General features: G+C 34.0%; 1 protein-coding gene across 3 annotated transcripts in view; it reads right to left on the reverse strand.

The window, feature by feature from the left end:
• Positions 1–18,005, reverse strand: part of FANCL (FA complementation group L) — a 77,954-nt gene that overhangs the window by 4,136 nt on the left and 55,813 nt on the right. For all 3 annotated transcript variants that reach the window (XM_082851384.1, XM_082851383.1, XM_082851385.1), the window contains one exon: positions 1,689–1,839. In XM_082851384.1, coding sequence (XP_082707510.1) covers positions 1,689–1,839 — 151 coding nt within the window. The remainder of the gene's footprint in view (positions 1–1,688; positions 1,840–18,005) is intronic.

Consider the following 18,005-nt stretch of genomic DNA (forward strand, 5'->3'; position numbering starts at 1 on the left):
CAAAGGGGTCAATTCATATTAAATTTTTGGAAACTGTTCATTTAATAACAAAAACAACTAACAGTTTACAGAATCTAAGGAAAAGCTATTTCTACTTGGCACTAAACTCTTTTATAAATTTTAACTGTACTAGAGTATGTACAAATTTCAGAAATTTTATTGCTTTTTTTGAAGGTACACAGTGTGGTTGTTTAAGCTTAATTTGGATTTCATTTTTATGGTAAAAATGTCTTGATAAATTCTATACACTATAGAATAATCCTCTGGCTCAGGTTGGCAACAATATAAATACAATTATTACAGATCTAGCAAAAAGAGGTAATCAAGTAAAATAAAAAAAGTAAGTCCAGGTAATTCAATAAGAAAAACAAAATTACAAAAAGTTAATTTATAATTTCATTGGTTAATGCATTTTTTACATTAACACATATTCCATGTTAGCCTTTATGTCACCTAATGGCTCCAGAAAGTACTTTCACTCAACAACAATGGTCGTATCAACTAGTCTTTTGATTAATTTGCTGAAAACCTGGTCCTAAAAGGGCAAATCAATGCCTGAAGAAAAAAAAGGAGCTAAAAGGTAAATATAGGGAGAGTGAATAAATACCAGGTTGTTTATGCTGAACAATGAGAAATAAGAAGTATATTTAATCATAACCTAAGAGAAATAATTATTTTAATGGGGCCATTAAGATAATAAATTACTGCACTTCTTTGAAGAAAACATTTTAGTATCTATTTGTTCACAAATATACCATAACTTGGTTAATTATTCCAAATTAAATACTGTTAAGACTTTTTCAAACTTGATAAGTAACAGTACTGTCTGTAAAATTGCTGCACAATTATACTTTCCTCTTCTCATAGTAACATGTCACTTTTCCCCCCAGATAATCTATTATGCCTGGGTAGAAACTAATTCGGATATGATTCACATCAAAATATCAAAATATCCTTCATAACTATACAGTATTTACTGTGAACTCAAATATAGTTTAAAACATCTAAAATCTTAAGAGGTGGAGCTTTAAAATTGACTTCATGTATTGCTTGCTCATAATGAGAATACATAAAACAATCATCTCATAGTAAAGAGAATATGGTAATATTTCCAGGATGATATTTATGGTTATTCCACATCTTATTAATTTCATATACTTATAGTAAATTAAATACTTAAAATATATTCAATTATTATTTTGTAAAGCTTTCTTTTTACTCTTCAATGGCATGCATGGCCCACTTCAGGTTCTTTTACCCTCCTCTATATTTCTGTCAGAAAATACTTCCAAACTTGTCCGTACTTGTCTAGTTTCACGAATGAAGACTTCATTATTTCTAACACAGTTTTTTTCCTAAGTAATGGAAGTTCTGAAAAATCTACTCCACAATTTCTGTGCTAATTGAAAGCTAATTAAATACTATCTCTGAATGCTAGTTCCATGGATTAGATCATCACCTTTTGTAATGAAACACCTCAGTACTTGCCCTTTCTACTTGAAAATATTTACATTTAAATACATAGTAATAAAAGAAATCATAGTTCATCTCCCAAAGTTTTAATAGCTGACTTCATACAAAAAAAGTCATCTAAGAGTCCAATGTCATCTTAGATTCATTTTCCTAAGTAATACAAAATACAATCAAACACCTTTAAAAAAAACCTCCTTAATCCTTTTTTACTCTACCTAATGCAATTCTGCGTGCTGTAGCACTCCTTGTAGGTTTCTCCGGCTCAAGTACCCAAGTCTTCTCATCAATTTCATCCATAACATCCCAGAATGCCTTCAGTGATTCCAGTGCTGCCAAAAACTGACTATGAATGCTTATTAAGGAGCTCTGTGGAAAGACAGACGAAAGCTGAATAAGCTGTATGACACTATCAATAGTGGATTATCTTTCACTTAGGATACAACTCAGTTTACAAGTTTTAAGCTCTGTTTCATTTCAGCTAAAACTAGACTAGTAAACAACAGTCAACTCTCCCTGCTTCACATCTCTTCACCACTACTAGTATTAACAGAATTCTTTTTTGATTGTCACTAGACTGTGCACTTATCAAGAAAGAACTGCTTTTTACAAACCATATTTATTATGATGCATTTTGTACTATATGTATGGAAAGGTATACCTTGTATTAATAATTACTATTATTAACGTATACAACATACATTTAGCATAGTGTCTACAATTTTAGTATGAAAATATTTTTATTTTCGCTCAGTTATCAAGTTAAATGCAGTGCTATTTGTAATTTGATTAAATTACTTTTATACACTGTTAATAAATAACTTTGCAGACTTCATTAGACAAAGAGTATGAAAAGGTTTTACACACTTTTAAAGAATTCAACAGAAATTACAAACAGGATTTCTTTTGATGTTAAATTTTTAGCCAATCTCTGAATTCAGTATTTCAGGCATTAATCCTTTATGGGAATTAAATACATTTTCACTAAATGACAAGAACTAAAGCCATCATTGATTTTAAAAATCAATTCATAAAGTCAAGAGTTTCTTATAAAATAATGTGGTATGGTTAAAAGATACAACTATTTACTAAATATTTTATATAAAAAGCCATCAAAACTAAAACAGTTTTAAAAAGAATTAAGGATTTATTTTTTATTTTTTTGCAATACACGGGCCTCTCACTGTTGTGGCCTCTCCCGTTGCGGAGCACAGGCTCCAGACACGCAGGCTCAGCGGCCATGGCTCACGGGCCCAGCTGCCCCGCGACATGTGGGATGTTCCCGGACGGGGGCACGAACCCGTGTCCCCTGCATCGGCAGGTGGACTCTCAACCACTGCGCCACCAGGGAAGCCCAAGAATTAAGGATTTTATTTACTGTTTCAAATAAGCAAAACATATAAAAAAGTCACTGAAAAACTGCTGGCTTGTATCAAATGTATTCATCCAAAATAACTGATACAAGGCAACAATTCAAGAATATGATACACCCTGAGTAAGATGAAAAGAACGAACTCACGTCCTTAAACATGGATTTTGTACTTATGTACTTAAGGAAAACCCATTTCATCTCATCACTTGAGTCAGGGTGTACACGTAGATGGATTCATAGCTCAGATTCACCAAAGCAGTTTCAACTCTTTAGAAGTTAAGAGTAGGAACTAGAGCTTAATGAGTAAAAATAACCTTTTATTACTAGTATATTGAGGGTAGAATATTCTCTTCTAGTATACCATACTTATCCACAAGTTTAGATGCCAGAATCCAGAAATCAGAAAACTAAATACCCAAGTGTTTCTTTTTTGTTTAACTGTGAGCTGCACTTTATTTCCTCTTTCACTGAATGCACCACCATTCTTTACATACCCAAATAAGAAAGCAGCTTTGGTCCTTGTAGATTTCCTCTGATACCTAATAAATTCTGTAAGTTAACATAAGACTTAAGTCCATATTTAACATATTTCTTGATAACTCTATTAATCCTAGTATTATTATATATTATTAAAATAATCCCCTATTCTTATTTCCATATTCAGACTTGCCATCCTTGACTTAACCTTCCTGCAGAGTACCCTATTTAAAATATAAACGTGAACAGATCAGTCCGTCTCTTAAAACCATTCAAACCAACATTCTAACTGCATTTTTCCCCCTCTACTCATATTCCCCTAAAGCCCATTATTTACATTGTGATTAAGCTGATTTTTGTATTCTGCAAACCTGATACTATAATTTCCTGGTTTACAATAAACTGTTTTAAGTGCAGTTCTTCTCCAAGTGATGTTTTGTCTTTGTGATACTACCACGTAATAAAAGCAACACAAGTCCCAAGAGTTGTTCAATAAATATTTGTTTAAGTAAATTGAACTATTTGACATAAGAAAATAATCACTGATGACCACCATTCCATTTGGTCACCATTATTTACAAGTACCTTGCAAATTATGTTTTATGTTATCGTTAGTGATTAAAACCACAGTTCTTTATCATGGCTTACAATTAATATTGTTTAATATGTATAGATAGATATGTTTACATAAAGTAAATTGAAATACTTTCTGTGGGTTTATTTACTACTCCAAGCTTCAGTAACCACGTTCCCTATGATCATTCCCAAATTTTTTGAAGCCAGATGGAGAACTCCAAACCTACTCAGCCATTTCTATGTAGATAACATCTATATGGCTGTCTAAGATGCACACCATAATTGGATGGTTCCAAACGGATCTCATCATCTTCCCAAAGAAAAATTCCCTTCCCGCTGTTTTTTTATTAGTGAAAGGGACTACTACTTGCCCTATTGCCCAAGCCAGGAATCTAAGCATAGATTTAAGTAGATTACTAAAACAACCTTCTAACTGAATTTTCTTCCTTTAGACATAGCCCCCTATTTTAACTAAATTGACTTTTGTACTATGTAAGTCTAATACAGTAATTTCTTTGCTTACAATAAAAGTCATTAATCACTAGATGCAAACATTATAAACCAACTGGTGGACAGTATGTTGGCATTTTTAACAGCTTTATTGAGGTATAATTGATATACAAAGAACTGCACATATTTAATGTGCAAGTTGAGTTTGGGCATATGCATATACCCATCATACCATCACCATAATCAAGGTAATAGATATAGGCAACACTTAACAAGAGATCTCTAACATGAGATCCCTAAAAACACTTAACATGAGATCTACCCTCTCAACAAATTGTTAAGTGCACACTACGGCATTGTTAACTGTATTGTACAACAGATCTCTAGAACTTATTCATCTAGCACTCTGTACCCACTGAATACCAACTCCTCATTTCACCCACCCGCCAGCCACTGGCAACCACTACTGTATTCTCTGTATCTATGAGTTTGACTTAGATATTTCATATAAGTAGAATCATGGCAGTATTTGTCCTTTTGTGACTAGTTTATTTCACTTAGCAGAATATCCTCCAGCTTCATCCATATTGTTGCAAATGGCAGGATTTTCTTTTTTAAAGCTGTCTTGTATATACCACATTTTCTTTGCCCATTCATCTGTTTATGACAGATAAACAGATGGACAGTTGGATTTTTTCATATCTTTGCTATTAGAAGTAACACTACAATGAACATGGGAGTGCAGGTATCTCTTCAAGACTCTGATTTCAGTTCTTTTGGAATATACCCAGAAGTGGGATTGCTGGATCATATGGTTGTTATATTTTTTACTTTTTTGAGGACGTTCCATACTGTTTTCCATAGTTGCTGCACCATTTTACTCTCTCACCAACAGTGTACAAGGGTTCCAGTTCTTCCACATCCTTGCCAATACTGGCTATTTTGTGGGAGTGTTTGTTGGTTTGTTTTGTTTTTGATAATAGCCATCCTAACAGATCAAACCTATGACATGATACCATGTTTTAGTTTTGATTTTTATTTCCCTGATAATTAATGATGTTCAGCATCTTTTTATATACTGGTTGGCCATTGGTATGTCTTCTTTGTAGAAACGTATGTTCAAGTTCTTTGCTCATTTTTTTTAATCAGGTTGTTTTTTTGCTGTTGAGTTGCAGGAGTTCCTTGTATATTTTGGATATTAACCCTTTATCAGATAGTCTGCAAATATTTTCTCTCATTTCATAGGCTGCTTTTTTCATTTTGTTGATTGTTTCCTTTACTGTGCAGAAGCCTTTTAAAGGTATGATGCACTTCCACTTGTCTATTTTTGCTTTGTTGCCTGTACTTTCAGTGTCATATTTAAGAGATCACTGCCAAAACCAATATCAAGAAGCTTTTCCCCTATGTTTTCATCTAGTAGTTTTACAGTTTCAGGTCTCATGTTCAAGTTTTTAATTAGTTTTGAGTTGATTTTTGTATACAGTATGAGGCAGGCGTCTAATTTCACTTTTTTGCATATGGATATCCAATTTTCCCAACACTGTTTGCTGAAGAGACAACTCTTTTTAAAAATCAGTATAGTAGTGTCCCTCTCCTTTCTCTCTCTCCATCTATATCTATATTTTAAAATCTATAATTACCTATTTCATTGAAAATCCAAGGAAAAGTTAACCAAAAAGTCATAAAATGCTGTCACATGGTATCTTTCATTTGAAAGTAAGTTCCCCCAAACACACTGTCCATTGTATGCTTGAATGTAAATAAAATCCTAAACACAGCTCTGCTTAAAATGCTAACTCTGTATTTTAAACAGAAAAGGTACGTTTTTTAAAAAAAAAAATGACAGCAAAATAAAAAGAAACAAAAAACCCATAAAACAACCACCCTGAAACTAGAAGTCAGTTGATAATTACAGAAGAAGTGAATTTCAAATCCTAAAAGTCATCATCAGTCTCCCAAGGCAACAGAAATAAAAGCAAAAATAAACAAATGGGACCTAATCAAACTTACAAGCTTTTGTACAGCAAGGGAAACCATAAAAAAAAAACAAAAAGACAACCTACAGAGTCAGGGAAAATATTTGCAATGATTTGACCAACAAGGACTTAATTTCCAAAATATACAAACAGCTCATATAACTCAATATCAAAAAATCAACAATGCAATCAAAAAATGGGCAGAAGACCTAAATAGATATTTTCCCAAAGAAGACATACAGATGGGCAACATGAAAAGATGCTCAACATCGCTAATTATTAGGGAAATGCAAGTCAAAACTACAATGAGGTATCACCTCACACCAGTCAGAATGTCCATGATTAAAAAATTGACAAACAATAAATGCCAGAGAGGGTGTGAAGAAAAGGGGACCCTCCCACACTGTTGGTGGGAATGTAAATTGGTGCAGCCACTATGGAAAACAGTATGGAGGTTCCTCATAAAACTAAAAATAGATTTGCCATATGATCCTGCAATCCCACTCCTGGGATTATATATCTGGAGAAAACTATAATTCGAAAAGATACGTGCACCCCAATGTTCATTACAGCACGTTTTACAGTAGTCAAGACACGGACACCACGTTAATGTCCATTGACAGATGAATGGATAAAGATGTGGTATAAATATACAATGGAATACTACTCAGCCATAAAAAGGAATGAAATAATGCCATTTGCAGCAACATGGATGGACCTACGGATTATCATACTAAGTGAGGAATGTCAGAAAAAGAAAGACAAATACCAAATAATATCACTTATATGTGGGACCTAAAATATGACACAAATGAACTTATCTATGAAACAGACTCACAGACATAGAGAATAGACTTGCGGTTGCCAAGGGGGAAGCGGGGTGGGAGGGGGATGGATTGGGAGTTTGGGATTAGCAGATGCAAACTATTATGCATAGAATGGATAAACAACAAGGTCCTACTATATAGCACAGGGAACTATATTCAATATCCTGTGATAAACCATAATGGAAAAGAATATGAAAAAGAATGTATATATCTGCTGTACTGCAGAAATTAACACATTGTAAATTAGCTATGCTTCAAAAAAATAAATTTTTTAAAAAGTCATAATCAAATTTTACACAGTATTTTTATGTTCCAAATAAAGAAGGTCTGAAAAAGTGAAAAGTGAGACACAGAAACATTTCTCTTAGCAATTTTAATGAAGTGGACATTAAAACTATTCTATCAATAAGCCTCTGAAAAAAAATTTTTCTACAACTGCTTATTTTGTCTGTTAAATCATTCACAAACTCTTAATTTTCAATTGATTACCCTATTGAAAATGGGGGGAAAAGTCTAAATGTTAACAGTGCAATTAAATATTCTATATACATCACCATAAATGCCAAGGAAGTACCCTATAATATGACCAAATTTGATATCAAAGTTCAGTAAGTATTTTGCAAGGAGAAAAGTTCTCTAAAAATTTTTTTTTCAAAAATAAAAATTGCCAAGTCCTCATTTTTTAATATGAGCAGTCTCACATCACACCAAAACTACTGTGCAACTGCCTTAAGTTTTCTTTCTTTCTTTAGAGGGTGGGGGCGAGACAATATGCAATGTAAAATAACATGTGAATCAGATAAAGAAAAACTCTGATAAAAGGTGAGAAAGTTCATATTAAGAGGTAACATTAAAATACAAAATATTGGTAAGGATGTAAATCAGCATGAACTCTCACATTCTGTGGGTGAGTGTATAAAATGGCACAACCATTTTTGAAAAGATTTGGCGATTTCTTTAAAAACTAAATATATCCTTACTTGTAACTTAGCTGTCCATAAAAAGACTTATGTAAGGATGTTCATAGTTTATTCATAAATGTCAAAAATTGGTATAAGTCCAGATGTCCATCAATAGGAGAAATGATAAACTCTAGTATATTCATGCAATGGAATACTACTCAGGAATAAAAAGAAAAAACTACTAATACACGTCACAACATGGAAATTTCAAAACTATGTTGAGTGAAAGAAGCCTACCTACATAAAGAGTACATACTATATGCTTCTGTTGATATGAAGTCTGGAACAGGCATAGCTAAGGTATGGTTGGGAAAAAAACAATGGATATTTACTGGGAAGAGAGAGGAGACTGAATGATGGTAATGTTCTGCATCTTGAATATGGACTGCACCAGTATATTCATTTACTGAAACTTATGATACACTTAGGATTTATGCATTTTATTATTCCCAAATTTTACAAAGAACTGAACTCTAGTTAAAGGTATGCATACTGAAGTAAGTATTTGGGGGAAAGATCTGATACATGCAAATTACTTTGAAAGGCCTCAAAAATCAGATGGATTTATGGACGGAAAGAGGTACAAATGGAAATGTAAGTGTTAAAGCAAGTACAGTAAATGTTAACTATAGAATCTGGGTGGTGTATATATGAATATTCACCATAAACCTTTTCAATGTTTCTGTATGTTTGAAATTTTATAATAAAATATTGGGAGGAATTATATAACTTATATGAGTTATTTACTATAACTAAGAAAGTTAATTACAACTATTTTTTCTGGATTAGGTTATAGACTAATTTTTTTCAAATATTTAACAACTGCTCTCTTTACATAAATCTTTAAATCTATATATTTAAAACCATCTCTAAAACAAAACATAAATATGCCTTCTGAGAAAATCGGCTCACTGTATGTGGCAAGTTATAATCTTTGAAATGTCTGTAATAGGTGTTCTTAATCAGAGTATCATAAGGTTGGGTTAAAAAAATGCATTTTATATTCTCTAAGTAAAATATAGCATCTCACTCAACTATGGACATAGATAACAAACCACACAAATGGTATCACTACCTGTAACTTTCTCTACAATAAAAATCACACTGCAATCACTTAGAGCTTAAACACTAATATCTACATTCCATTCTCAGCCATTCCTTTTTAATTGATCTTGTTACAATGCAGCCTTAGCACTAGGAATTTCAAAAGTTCCCCAAGTGATTCTAATGTGCAAAGTTGAGAACCACAGGTGGAACAATGAACAACAGCCATCCCTGTTATAGTCTAAATGTTACCAGACATATTTCTAAAAGACTCAAGCTCATGAGGGAAAAGAAGGGCATCCTTATGAACATTTACGTGATAAATTTAATTTCACTCTTTTTTCACTGTTGATGTTTAATATTTTATTTATTTTTGCAACCAACTTTGGGATTTAAGGAAGCATACAATGAATTTGTAAAAATGGAACACAGTTTATAAAATTAGACTTATGGAGAAAAGTTTTAACTTAAAATAGTCAATTTGTAGCCATATACAACAAACTATCTGGGTCAAGAATCAAAGAATGCATGTCCTCATTTATAGTATACCAAGTTATACAAAACTAAGTAATACTACAAAATGAATTATGTCTTAATACAATTCAATACAGCAAATGTGTATAATGTGTAGGTGTTATGCTCTACAGTAAATACTGATTGATGTAAGATACAATAGAGTATGTTAGTTAAGCTCATAGACTTGTAGTCAAATATTTAGTCTCATTCCTAGTTCTACTACTTAAAACTAGTTGCATCTTTCTCAGCAGATTACTTAATCTCACTTAGCTTCTGCAATATGGAAATACTGTTAATCCTTACAAGGTTTGAGTGAGATGATGTATTAAAATGCTAAGTGCTCACGATACAGTATATGCTTAAAATTGAAAGCCACTATAATTAAAAGACATATGGTCCCTGACCTAGAGAAATTCTATCAAATCAAAAAATATTTGTACCATATTAGACAAAGGATTAACACCCTTAATATAAAAAGTTACTGAAAATCAATTTTAAAAATACATACGTATTTTTAAAAATAGGGGATTAAAGACAGTTTCCTAGAGAAAAAAGTCACATTATCACATAAAAAATACTCAACTTCGTAAGTTTAGACATTATTTCTAATTGCAAAATTTCAGGTAAGAGAAAGAGAAGAGATGAGCAAAGCCTCAGAGTTAGAGGATGGTGAGAATAATGAGGTATACGGGATGGGCGTCTGCTTTCCCAGAGTAACTTTTCCTTTAATAACTGAGGTAGCTCAATTCCATGGTATGGCTTCTTTCTTACAGCACTCCCATTACTAGTCACTGCTTTATTACAGAACATCACTGAAGAGGTGAGCATTCTATAGGTCCTATGGGACCACGGTACGTGCCCTTAATCCATTCCAGAATAATCAAGAGTGGTTTTGTTCTAATTCAGCACCAATGATTTTGTTCCAAGGCTTCACTAGTCCCTGGGTAGTGTGGTTTTAAAAACAACCCACTTTATATAAAAATTTTTATTTCCTTCTTTGTACTTTTCCATACTTCCTACAGTAACATATATTATTTGTATAATCATAAAGGAGCACATGTAGAACTAGAAATAAATGGTCTGTCAGCTGTCCTTTCATTTCATGAATGTGTATAGTGAAAAACATATTAAACTCAATTCAATGAAACTAATATTTCAACCATGTGTCAGGACTATGTTAGGAACTCCAATACAAAGATAAAAGAACCCCGTACACAGAGAGGTCACCATTCTAATCTTGACGGGTAACAAAGTATCTGATATCAAGACATACCCAGCCTCTTAAAGACTTAATATTACATCTATAAATGTGAGTGTGTGGTAGATAACTTCTAAGGTGACTTCCAGCTCTAAAAGTCAAGAACTCTAAATATAACTTTGAAAATCCATGAAGTAGGTGATTCTGTCCAATTAAAAGTAGGTATACTTCCTTTCAAGATGCCAATTACTATAATATACTCCCATTTATTTCCAAATCATGTTTAAAACATATTTTCTCATTCAAATTATATATAAATTATAAATAACTTATATGATTCACTGTAGAACAATCATTTCCTCTTTAATCAAAAGAACTTTTATACCAGAATCAAAATATTTGGATTACACTTCATATCCCCATGTATTTAAGGAGAGAAGTCAAACATGCATTATACAACTACTGTTTTTTTCTAAAATACAGGGACAAGATTTCAGTCTTCTAAAACTTCTGAGTTTGGGAATAGGTTTGAAACCACAAATTTCTAGCAGGTATAGAAAAGCAACTACACAGCTCAAATATGATGAAGATCCAAAAATTACACCCAGAACACTGAAACTGGTTAATTCATTAATCAAAGGAAAATGTCAACCTTTTTAGCACGTATATAATTTAAAGAAATAAAATAGAGGAAAAAAAAAACTGTAGAAGGAAGACAAAAGAAATTATCAGCAAAACTAAACATTTTAAAACCTCAAAAGCAGGGGTTTCCCTGGTGGCGCAGTGGTTAAGAATCCACCTGCCAACGCAGGAGATACGGGTTCAAGCCCTGGTCCGGGAAGATCCCACATGCCGCAGAGCAACTAAGCCCATGCGCCACAACGACTGAGCCTGTGCTCTAGAGCCCACGAGCCACAACTACTGAAGCCCACACGCCTAGAGCCCGTGCTCTGCAACAAGAGAAGCCACCGCAATGAGAAGCCCGCGCACCGCAACAGAGAGTAGCTCCCACTTGCCACAACTAGAGAAAGCCCGCACGCAGCAACAAAGACCCAATGCAGCTAAAAATAATTAAATAAAATAAATTAAACAAAAAACAAACACAGAAAAGGCTTAGTGTCCCAAAAGCAATAAACTATCCTAAAGAGAAGAAAAGTATCCCAGTAACCAAGATAACAATGTAGGAGCCTCTCACCTAAGCCTTGCTGTTGGAAGGGAGAGGATGTGATGCTAAACCACCTCTTGTCCTTAAAGCGCCAAAAAAAATTTTTTAAAAAGGAGAAACACTGAGAAAGTTAGAAAACATAAAACAAGGAGAAAAGAGTATATTCTATATTCCACTCTACCTACTCCAAAGATTTGCAGCATACCATGTTGAAGGCATAACAACCACAACATTCATTATTTTATCTATGTATCTTTCCGTCTATTTTTATGTGGGGTAAGGCAATCACTAAAAAAAAAGGCACAGACTAACCACCAGACATTGGAAAGCTGTATCTGTAACATTCCATGCACTGGGAGCACAAGAGCTAGGTTTAACAGGGAAGATATTCCTGATATGGAGTCCAATCTTCCCATGTGAAAAGCAAAGGTCAGAAGATTAAAAAGAATGTATTAATCTTGAGGGGAAAAAAAACAGACATCTCGACATGATTTGAAAAGAGCAGGCATAAAGATATTAATAAGAGATCAATTTAATATTAGGTTCACCTAAGGCATTTAATGAAATTCTCTTCACTGAAATCAGGATACCTGGACTGTTCTGTATATAGGCTTCTCGGTGAGAAGATCTGTATGTGGGATCCCTGTGTTGATGCACTGAAAATTTCTGAATAATCCCAATGCTGAACAGTCTGTTTGGTGTGATAGACTTGGCATTTAAACCTTTAGATCACTGAACCATTAGAAAGTTCATCTGGTCAAATGTCACCAAATCATGACCTTCCCAAAAATATTACAAGGCATATTCTATCTCCCGACTGGTTTTATATTACTGAAACACAGTCTATTTTGGAAATGCTTGCCAATTTTTATTGCTGGCAAGTGTGATGAATCAAGTACCCCAATATTTGACCAGAGGAAGGTCAAGTTGGTTATTCTTGTTTATGTTTAATAAATAAATAAACCATCAGAACACTAGGTTATATGAGTATTCTACAGAAATCTTGAAGGGTATCACATTTTCTCATGACACACAGCCAATAAACAGAGAAGGAGATGAAAATGTTCTTATTAACTCCATGGCTAGAGGATATATATTTCGTGAAGGAAATCGGTGCTCTGGTTTCCACTGTCACCATCCACTGATGAATTGCTTATATGCTTAAGTCTAAACTCTTTTCGAAACATGCTAGTCCCGATTACTGAAATGTTAATAATTTTTTTTATATTCGACAAAGAAACTGGGTAACAAGTACAAGCTAAGAAGTTAGTGGCTGTGGCCCATTATTATATAGAAGTTGCATAAAATTTTTCAAATGGTGGTGACAAGCCAAAGGAAGCTGATAGCAACTGTAAAGAAAGTTCTGTAGGGGTAAGGACATCATTTGAGAGAAGACTAGTACACTCTTTGAATTATAAATAGAGTTTTAAAAAGGCCCGTCAAGTTATATTGCTTAGAAGGTCACATATAGCTGCAAAAGTTTTGTTCAGTCTTGAAAAACAAATCAAACAAGCAAAAGGCAACCATCAGGATTTTTTTAAGGAAGGTAAATTTCTGCACCGTAAGTATAACTGGTATATTTGGACCCTTGTCCTACGTCATCTTTATTTGTAGCTATAACGTTAAGTGATATATGCAATGATAATTTGAGCTTGGGATCTCCCCCCAAAAGCAAAGCCTGAGGCCAGGGCTTTGCTTAACCTAACAGATAGGTTATTGGAAGTAATCTCAGGGATTGAGAGGGAGTAGGGACTGGAAACAGTATAAGCGAGGAGAGAAAGCTAAAATAAGGGTGTACTTTCAAGATGGTTACTGTGGTCAATGGCAGCTCCGTGAGAAGTTCTAGAGAAAGCTCCTCAGAATTGCCACCCAAGAAACGGAATTCAGGAGCATTTACTCACTGTCTTCTATTCCTGACTGGTCGAGTTGCCCTAGGAGGGTTATGAATTCTCTCACATTTCCAGATCTGCATACATATGTATCCCTAATGGCTCCCATAAACATCACTGGTCCTAGCATTAGAAGAGCTGTGGGGCAAAGAAAGAGAGAAGCGGTAGAGCTTAGGTGAGGTGTTTTGTCAAGATACACAATCATGAAACAAACTGAAGCAATATGGCTGAGTAAAAAGTGGATGCAAAGGAAGTGAAGTAAGGAGCAAGAATTATCTGATTCCTAAGCCATTTGCCAAACAGGGAAGTAACATATGGTCAATTCTCCAAGAGTTAAATAAACCTATTTTGAAAAAAACTTTCCTCATGAAATTAATTTACATAAAGCTTTAATAGTAATAAAAGGGATATATTTGAAATACCCAAAATATATATCTATATAAAATATTCTGCCTATTTTGTGTTGTTGTCTTATTATTGAGCTTTCAGAGCTCTTTATATATATTCTAAGCACAAGTCCATTATCAGATACATAATTTGCAAATATTTTCTCCTAGTCTATACCTTGTCTTTTCACTCTTTTAACAGTATTTTTCAAGAGCAACAAGTTTTAATTTTGATTAAGTCCAATTTCTCAACCTGTTCTTATAAGGATCTTGTTTTCTGTATTGTGTTAAGAAATCTTTGCCTATCCCAAAGTCACAAAGCTTTTCCTTGTTTTTTCCAGAAGTTTCATTGTTTTAGGTTTTACATTAAGTTTATGATTCATTTTGAGTTAATTTTTACATATGGATTGAAGTTCATCTGTTTTGTATATATATATAGAGAGCAAATTATTTGTCCCATTTATTGAAAAGACTGTCTTTCTTCCACTGAATTATCTTTGCACCTTCACTGGAAACAGCTGTATGCATACACAGTTATATGGGTATACTTCTAAATTCTCTATTCCAGTGATCTTTTTTTCATACTTTATATTAATACTACATTGCCTTGATAGATATGTTTGTCTTAAAGGTAAATTTATAAGTCTTGAAATCAGGTGGTATTAGTCCTCCAATTTTGTTCTTTTTCAGTTTTTTGGACTATTCTAAGTTCTCTGCATTTCCATATGAATTTTAGAATCATTTTGTCAATTGAAAAATCTACTGGGATTCTGATTGAGATGCATTGAATCTATAGATCAATTTGGAGAGAACTAACAAGTTAACAATACTGAGTCTTCTAACTCATGAATATAGTTTATCTCTCCATTAATTCAGGTCTTTACACAAAAGATTTGTAGATGCTTCACCAAAGAAGATATATGATGACAAGCATTTAATACGTTCAACATCACTTGTCATTAAGGAAATGCAAATTAAAATCAAAATGAGCTACCACCACACACCTATTAGAATGGTTAAAATGAAAATGACTGGACATACCAAATGTCAGTAAGGATGCAGAGAAGCCTCAAACACTATTGTTAGGAATGTAAAATAGCACAACCGCTTAAAAAAAAACCGTTCAGCGGTTTCTTAAAAAGTTAAATACACACCACTTAGATGATCTAGCCATTCTAACCCTAGGTATTTGCCAAAGAGAAATGAAAGCATATCTTCATATAATGACATTCACATAATGTTCACAGTAGCTTTATCTGTAACAGCCACATCCTGGAAACAACCCATCTGTCCATCAACAGGTAAATGAACAATATATGGTTACATTCATACAAAGGAGTACTACTCAGCCTAAAAACAATGAAATATTATTACATGCTACAACACTGATAAGTCTCTAATTTTGCTGAGGAAAGAAACCTGACATAGAAAAGTATATAGAACTATATAAAACTCTAGAAAGGAGAGCAGCAGTTGCCTGGGGATCAGGAGGAAGGACACGAGGAACAAAGGGAGAGATTAAAAAGGCGAAGCGGGAAACTTGGTTGTTGTGGAAATGTTTATTATCCTGATTGTGGGGTTGATTTCACGGGTGTAAACATTTGTCAATGCTCACCAGATCATACGCTTTAAATATGTTTAGTTTATGGTATATCAATTATACCTCAAAAAAGCTGTTTAAAAAAACACTCATTCTGGGGCTTCCCTGGTGGCGCAGTGGTTGAGAGTCCTCCTGCCGATGCAGGGGACATGGGTTCGTGCCCCAGTCTGGGAAGGTCTCACATGCCGCGGAGCGGTTGGGCCCGTGAGCCATGGCCGCTGAGCCTGCACGTCCGGAGCCTGTGCTCCGCAACGGGAGAGGCCACAACAGTCAGAGGCTCACGTATCGCAAAACAAAAAAAACAAAACAAAAAACAAAACAAAAAACAAACAAACAAACAAAACACTCATTCTGATTTCTGGACAGTAATTAATCTATACATTAGTACCTTCTTTGCAGTAGATCTGCAGTAGATTTCTCAACTTTTAGGACCTAAAAAATTTACAAAACAGCTATATTTCTAACAGCAAAGACAAAGACAGAAGAGTAACTGTTCATAAACCCACCACTTAGATAATAAAAGCTTATCAGTTTTATATGTATATATTGGGCAAGGAAGGAGAAAGGATATACATGGGAACAAAGATGTTAGCTATTACCCCATAACTGTTATTAGATTATGTTAAACTAGGAAAGCACTTTAAGCAGAAAAGTGTGAACACTGCCAATCTCAAAATGTAACGCTTATTATCTTTAAAAGCATTTTGTTACTTTTATAATACCTGAAGTGATATAATAACGTCAGTCACTTAACCAGATCTTAGAGTATAATATCTTCATCTTAAGTACTATTATTTCCAGTATTTTAATAATTTTCTCACAGTCCCAGAATGTGATCTTTTGTGCTCTGATGACACTTAAATTAAAAGCATAATTTTCTGGTACTTGCAACACTTGCTTTCCATTCCGATTTTTTTAAACTTTCCTATAATATGCGCACATAAATCCTCTAATAATCATTTTTGTCTTTTTCTCTGAGGGATTCAAAAGGCTTGATTCAAATATCAAGAGATTAAACTTCTAAAGAAATTTAATTTTAACATTAATTGCAATATTCCCAATCAGATATCTTTAAAGAGATAAATCTCTTAAATGTTCAGTTCATTTGATCTTATTTGCAAGCTTCATTAATTTTCTCAACTCTTTCTGTAGGTGTAACTAAATCTATTAAATCAAATGCTATTCTCTGTCACACAATCCATAAAGAATGCATCACCTCTTCTTACAGTTTATTTTTACTATAACTGATCACTGATGATGTAAAAGATTTGCTACTATTCTTAAGTCATGTGGAAAGTATATATGCCCACAAAGTTAAATGAAACACATTCACTCCATGTGTAGCCATTACAGAATGACTGCAGCAACTCTCTTAATAAAAAAGATAAGGAAGAGAGAGAGGGAGGGAGAAGTAAATAAATGTCTGTCAAGTGTATGTTGAAAATGAGTAGGCACTTCCAACATGGTCCTAAGCTATCCTATATTATAGGTCATTAAAAAAAGAAAAGAAAAAATGTCAGGCCAATTAGGTGAGGATTCTGGGTAGATGACTGAGTAGGAAGCACCAGGAATCTGTCTCCCCACCTAGACAATAAATGCACTGACAGCAACTATTTTGGAACTCTTGAGTCTACAGAAGGCTTGCAACTTTGGTTAATTTCAGCTCTTAGCTACCCATCACCCTGCCCCACAGCTCCCTGACAGGCAGCCCTGCACACACTTCAGGAGCACCCTGCACACAGCTTATAGGAGCCAGGGTGGGAGAAAAGGAGCTGTCTTCCAAATATCAGGTATCTATGCTCTGATGACTGACTGCTGCTTCTAATCTCAGAGGAATACACAAACAGGCAGTTGGATATTGCTGCTGTACTTCCTCCCACTGTTTCAAGTCCTTCCCTCTCTTGCAGAAGTGACCTGCAGCATACTTAAGGAGCCACTGACCCTCCCCCCCCCTTCATTTTTCTCTTTTTCCCCTTTTGCGTGTCAGACTTTAAAGACTAGAACATTCAAAAGCAACTCAATGAGTGAGAAAGCAACTGGGATGAGTGAAATGAGGAAAATTAAGAGGTACAAACTTCCAATTACAAAATAAATGAG

This window comes from Leucopleurus acutus, assembly GCF_964270905.1.
Source record: "Leucopleurus acutus genome assembly, chromosome: 12".
Lineage (NCBI taxonomy): Eukaryota > Metazoa > Chordata > Mammalia > Artiodactyla > Delphinidae > Leucopleurus > Leucopleurus acutus.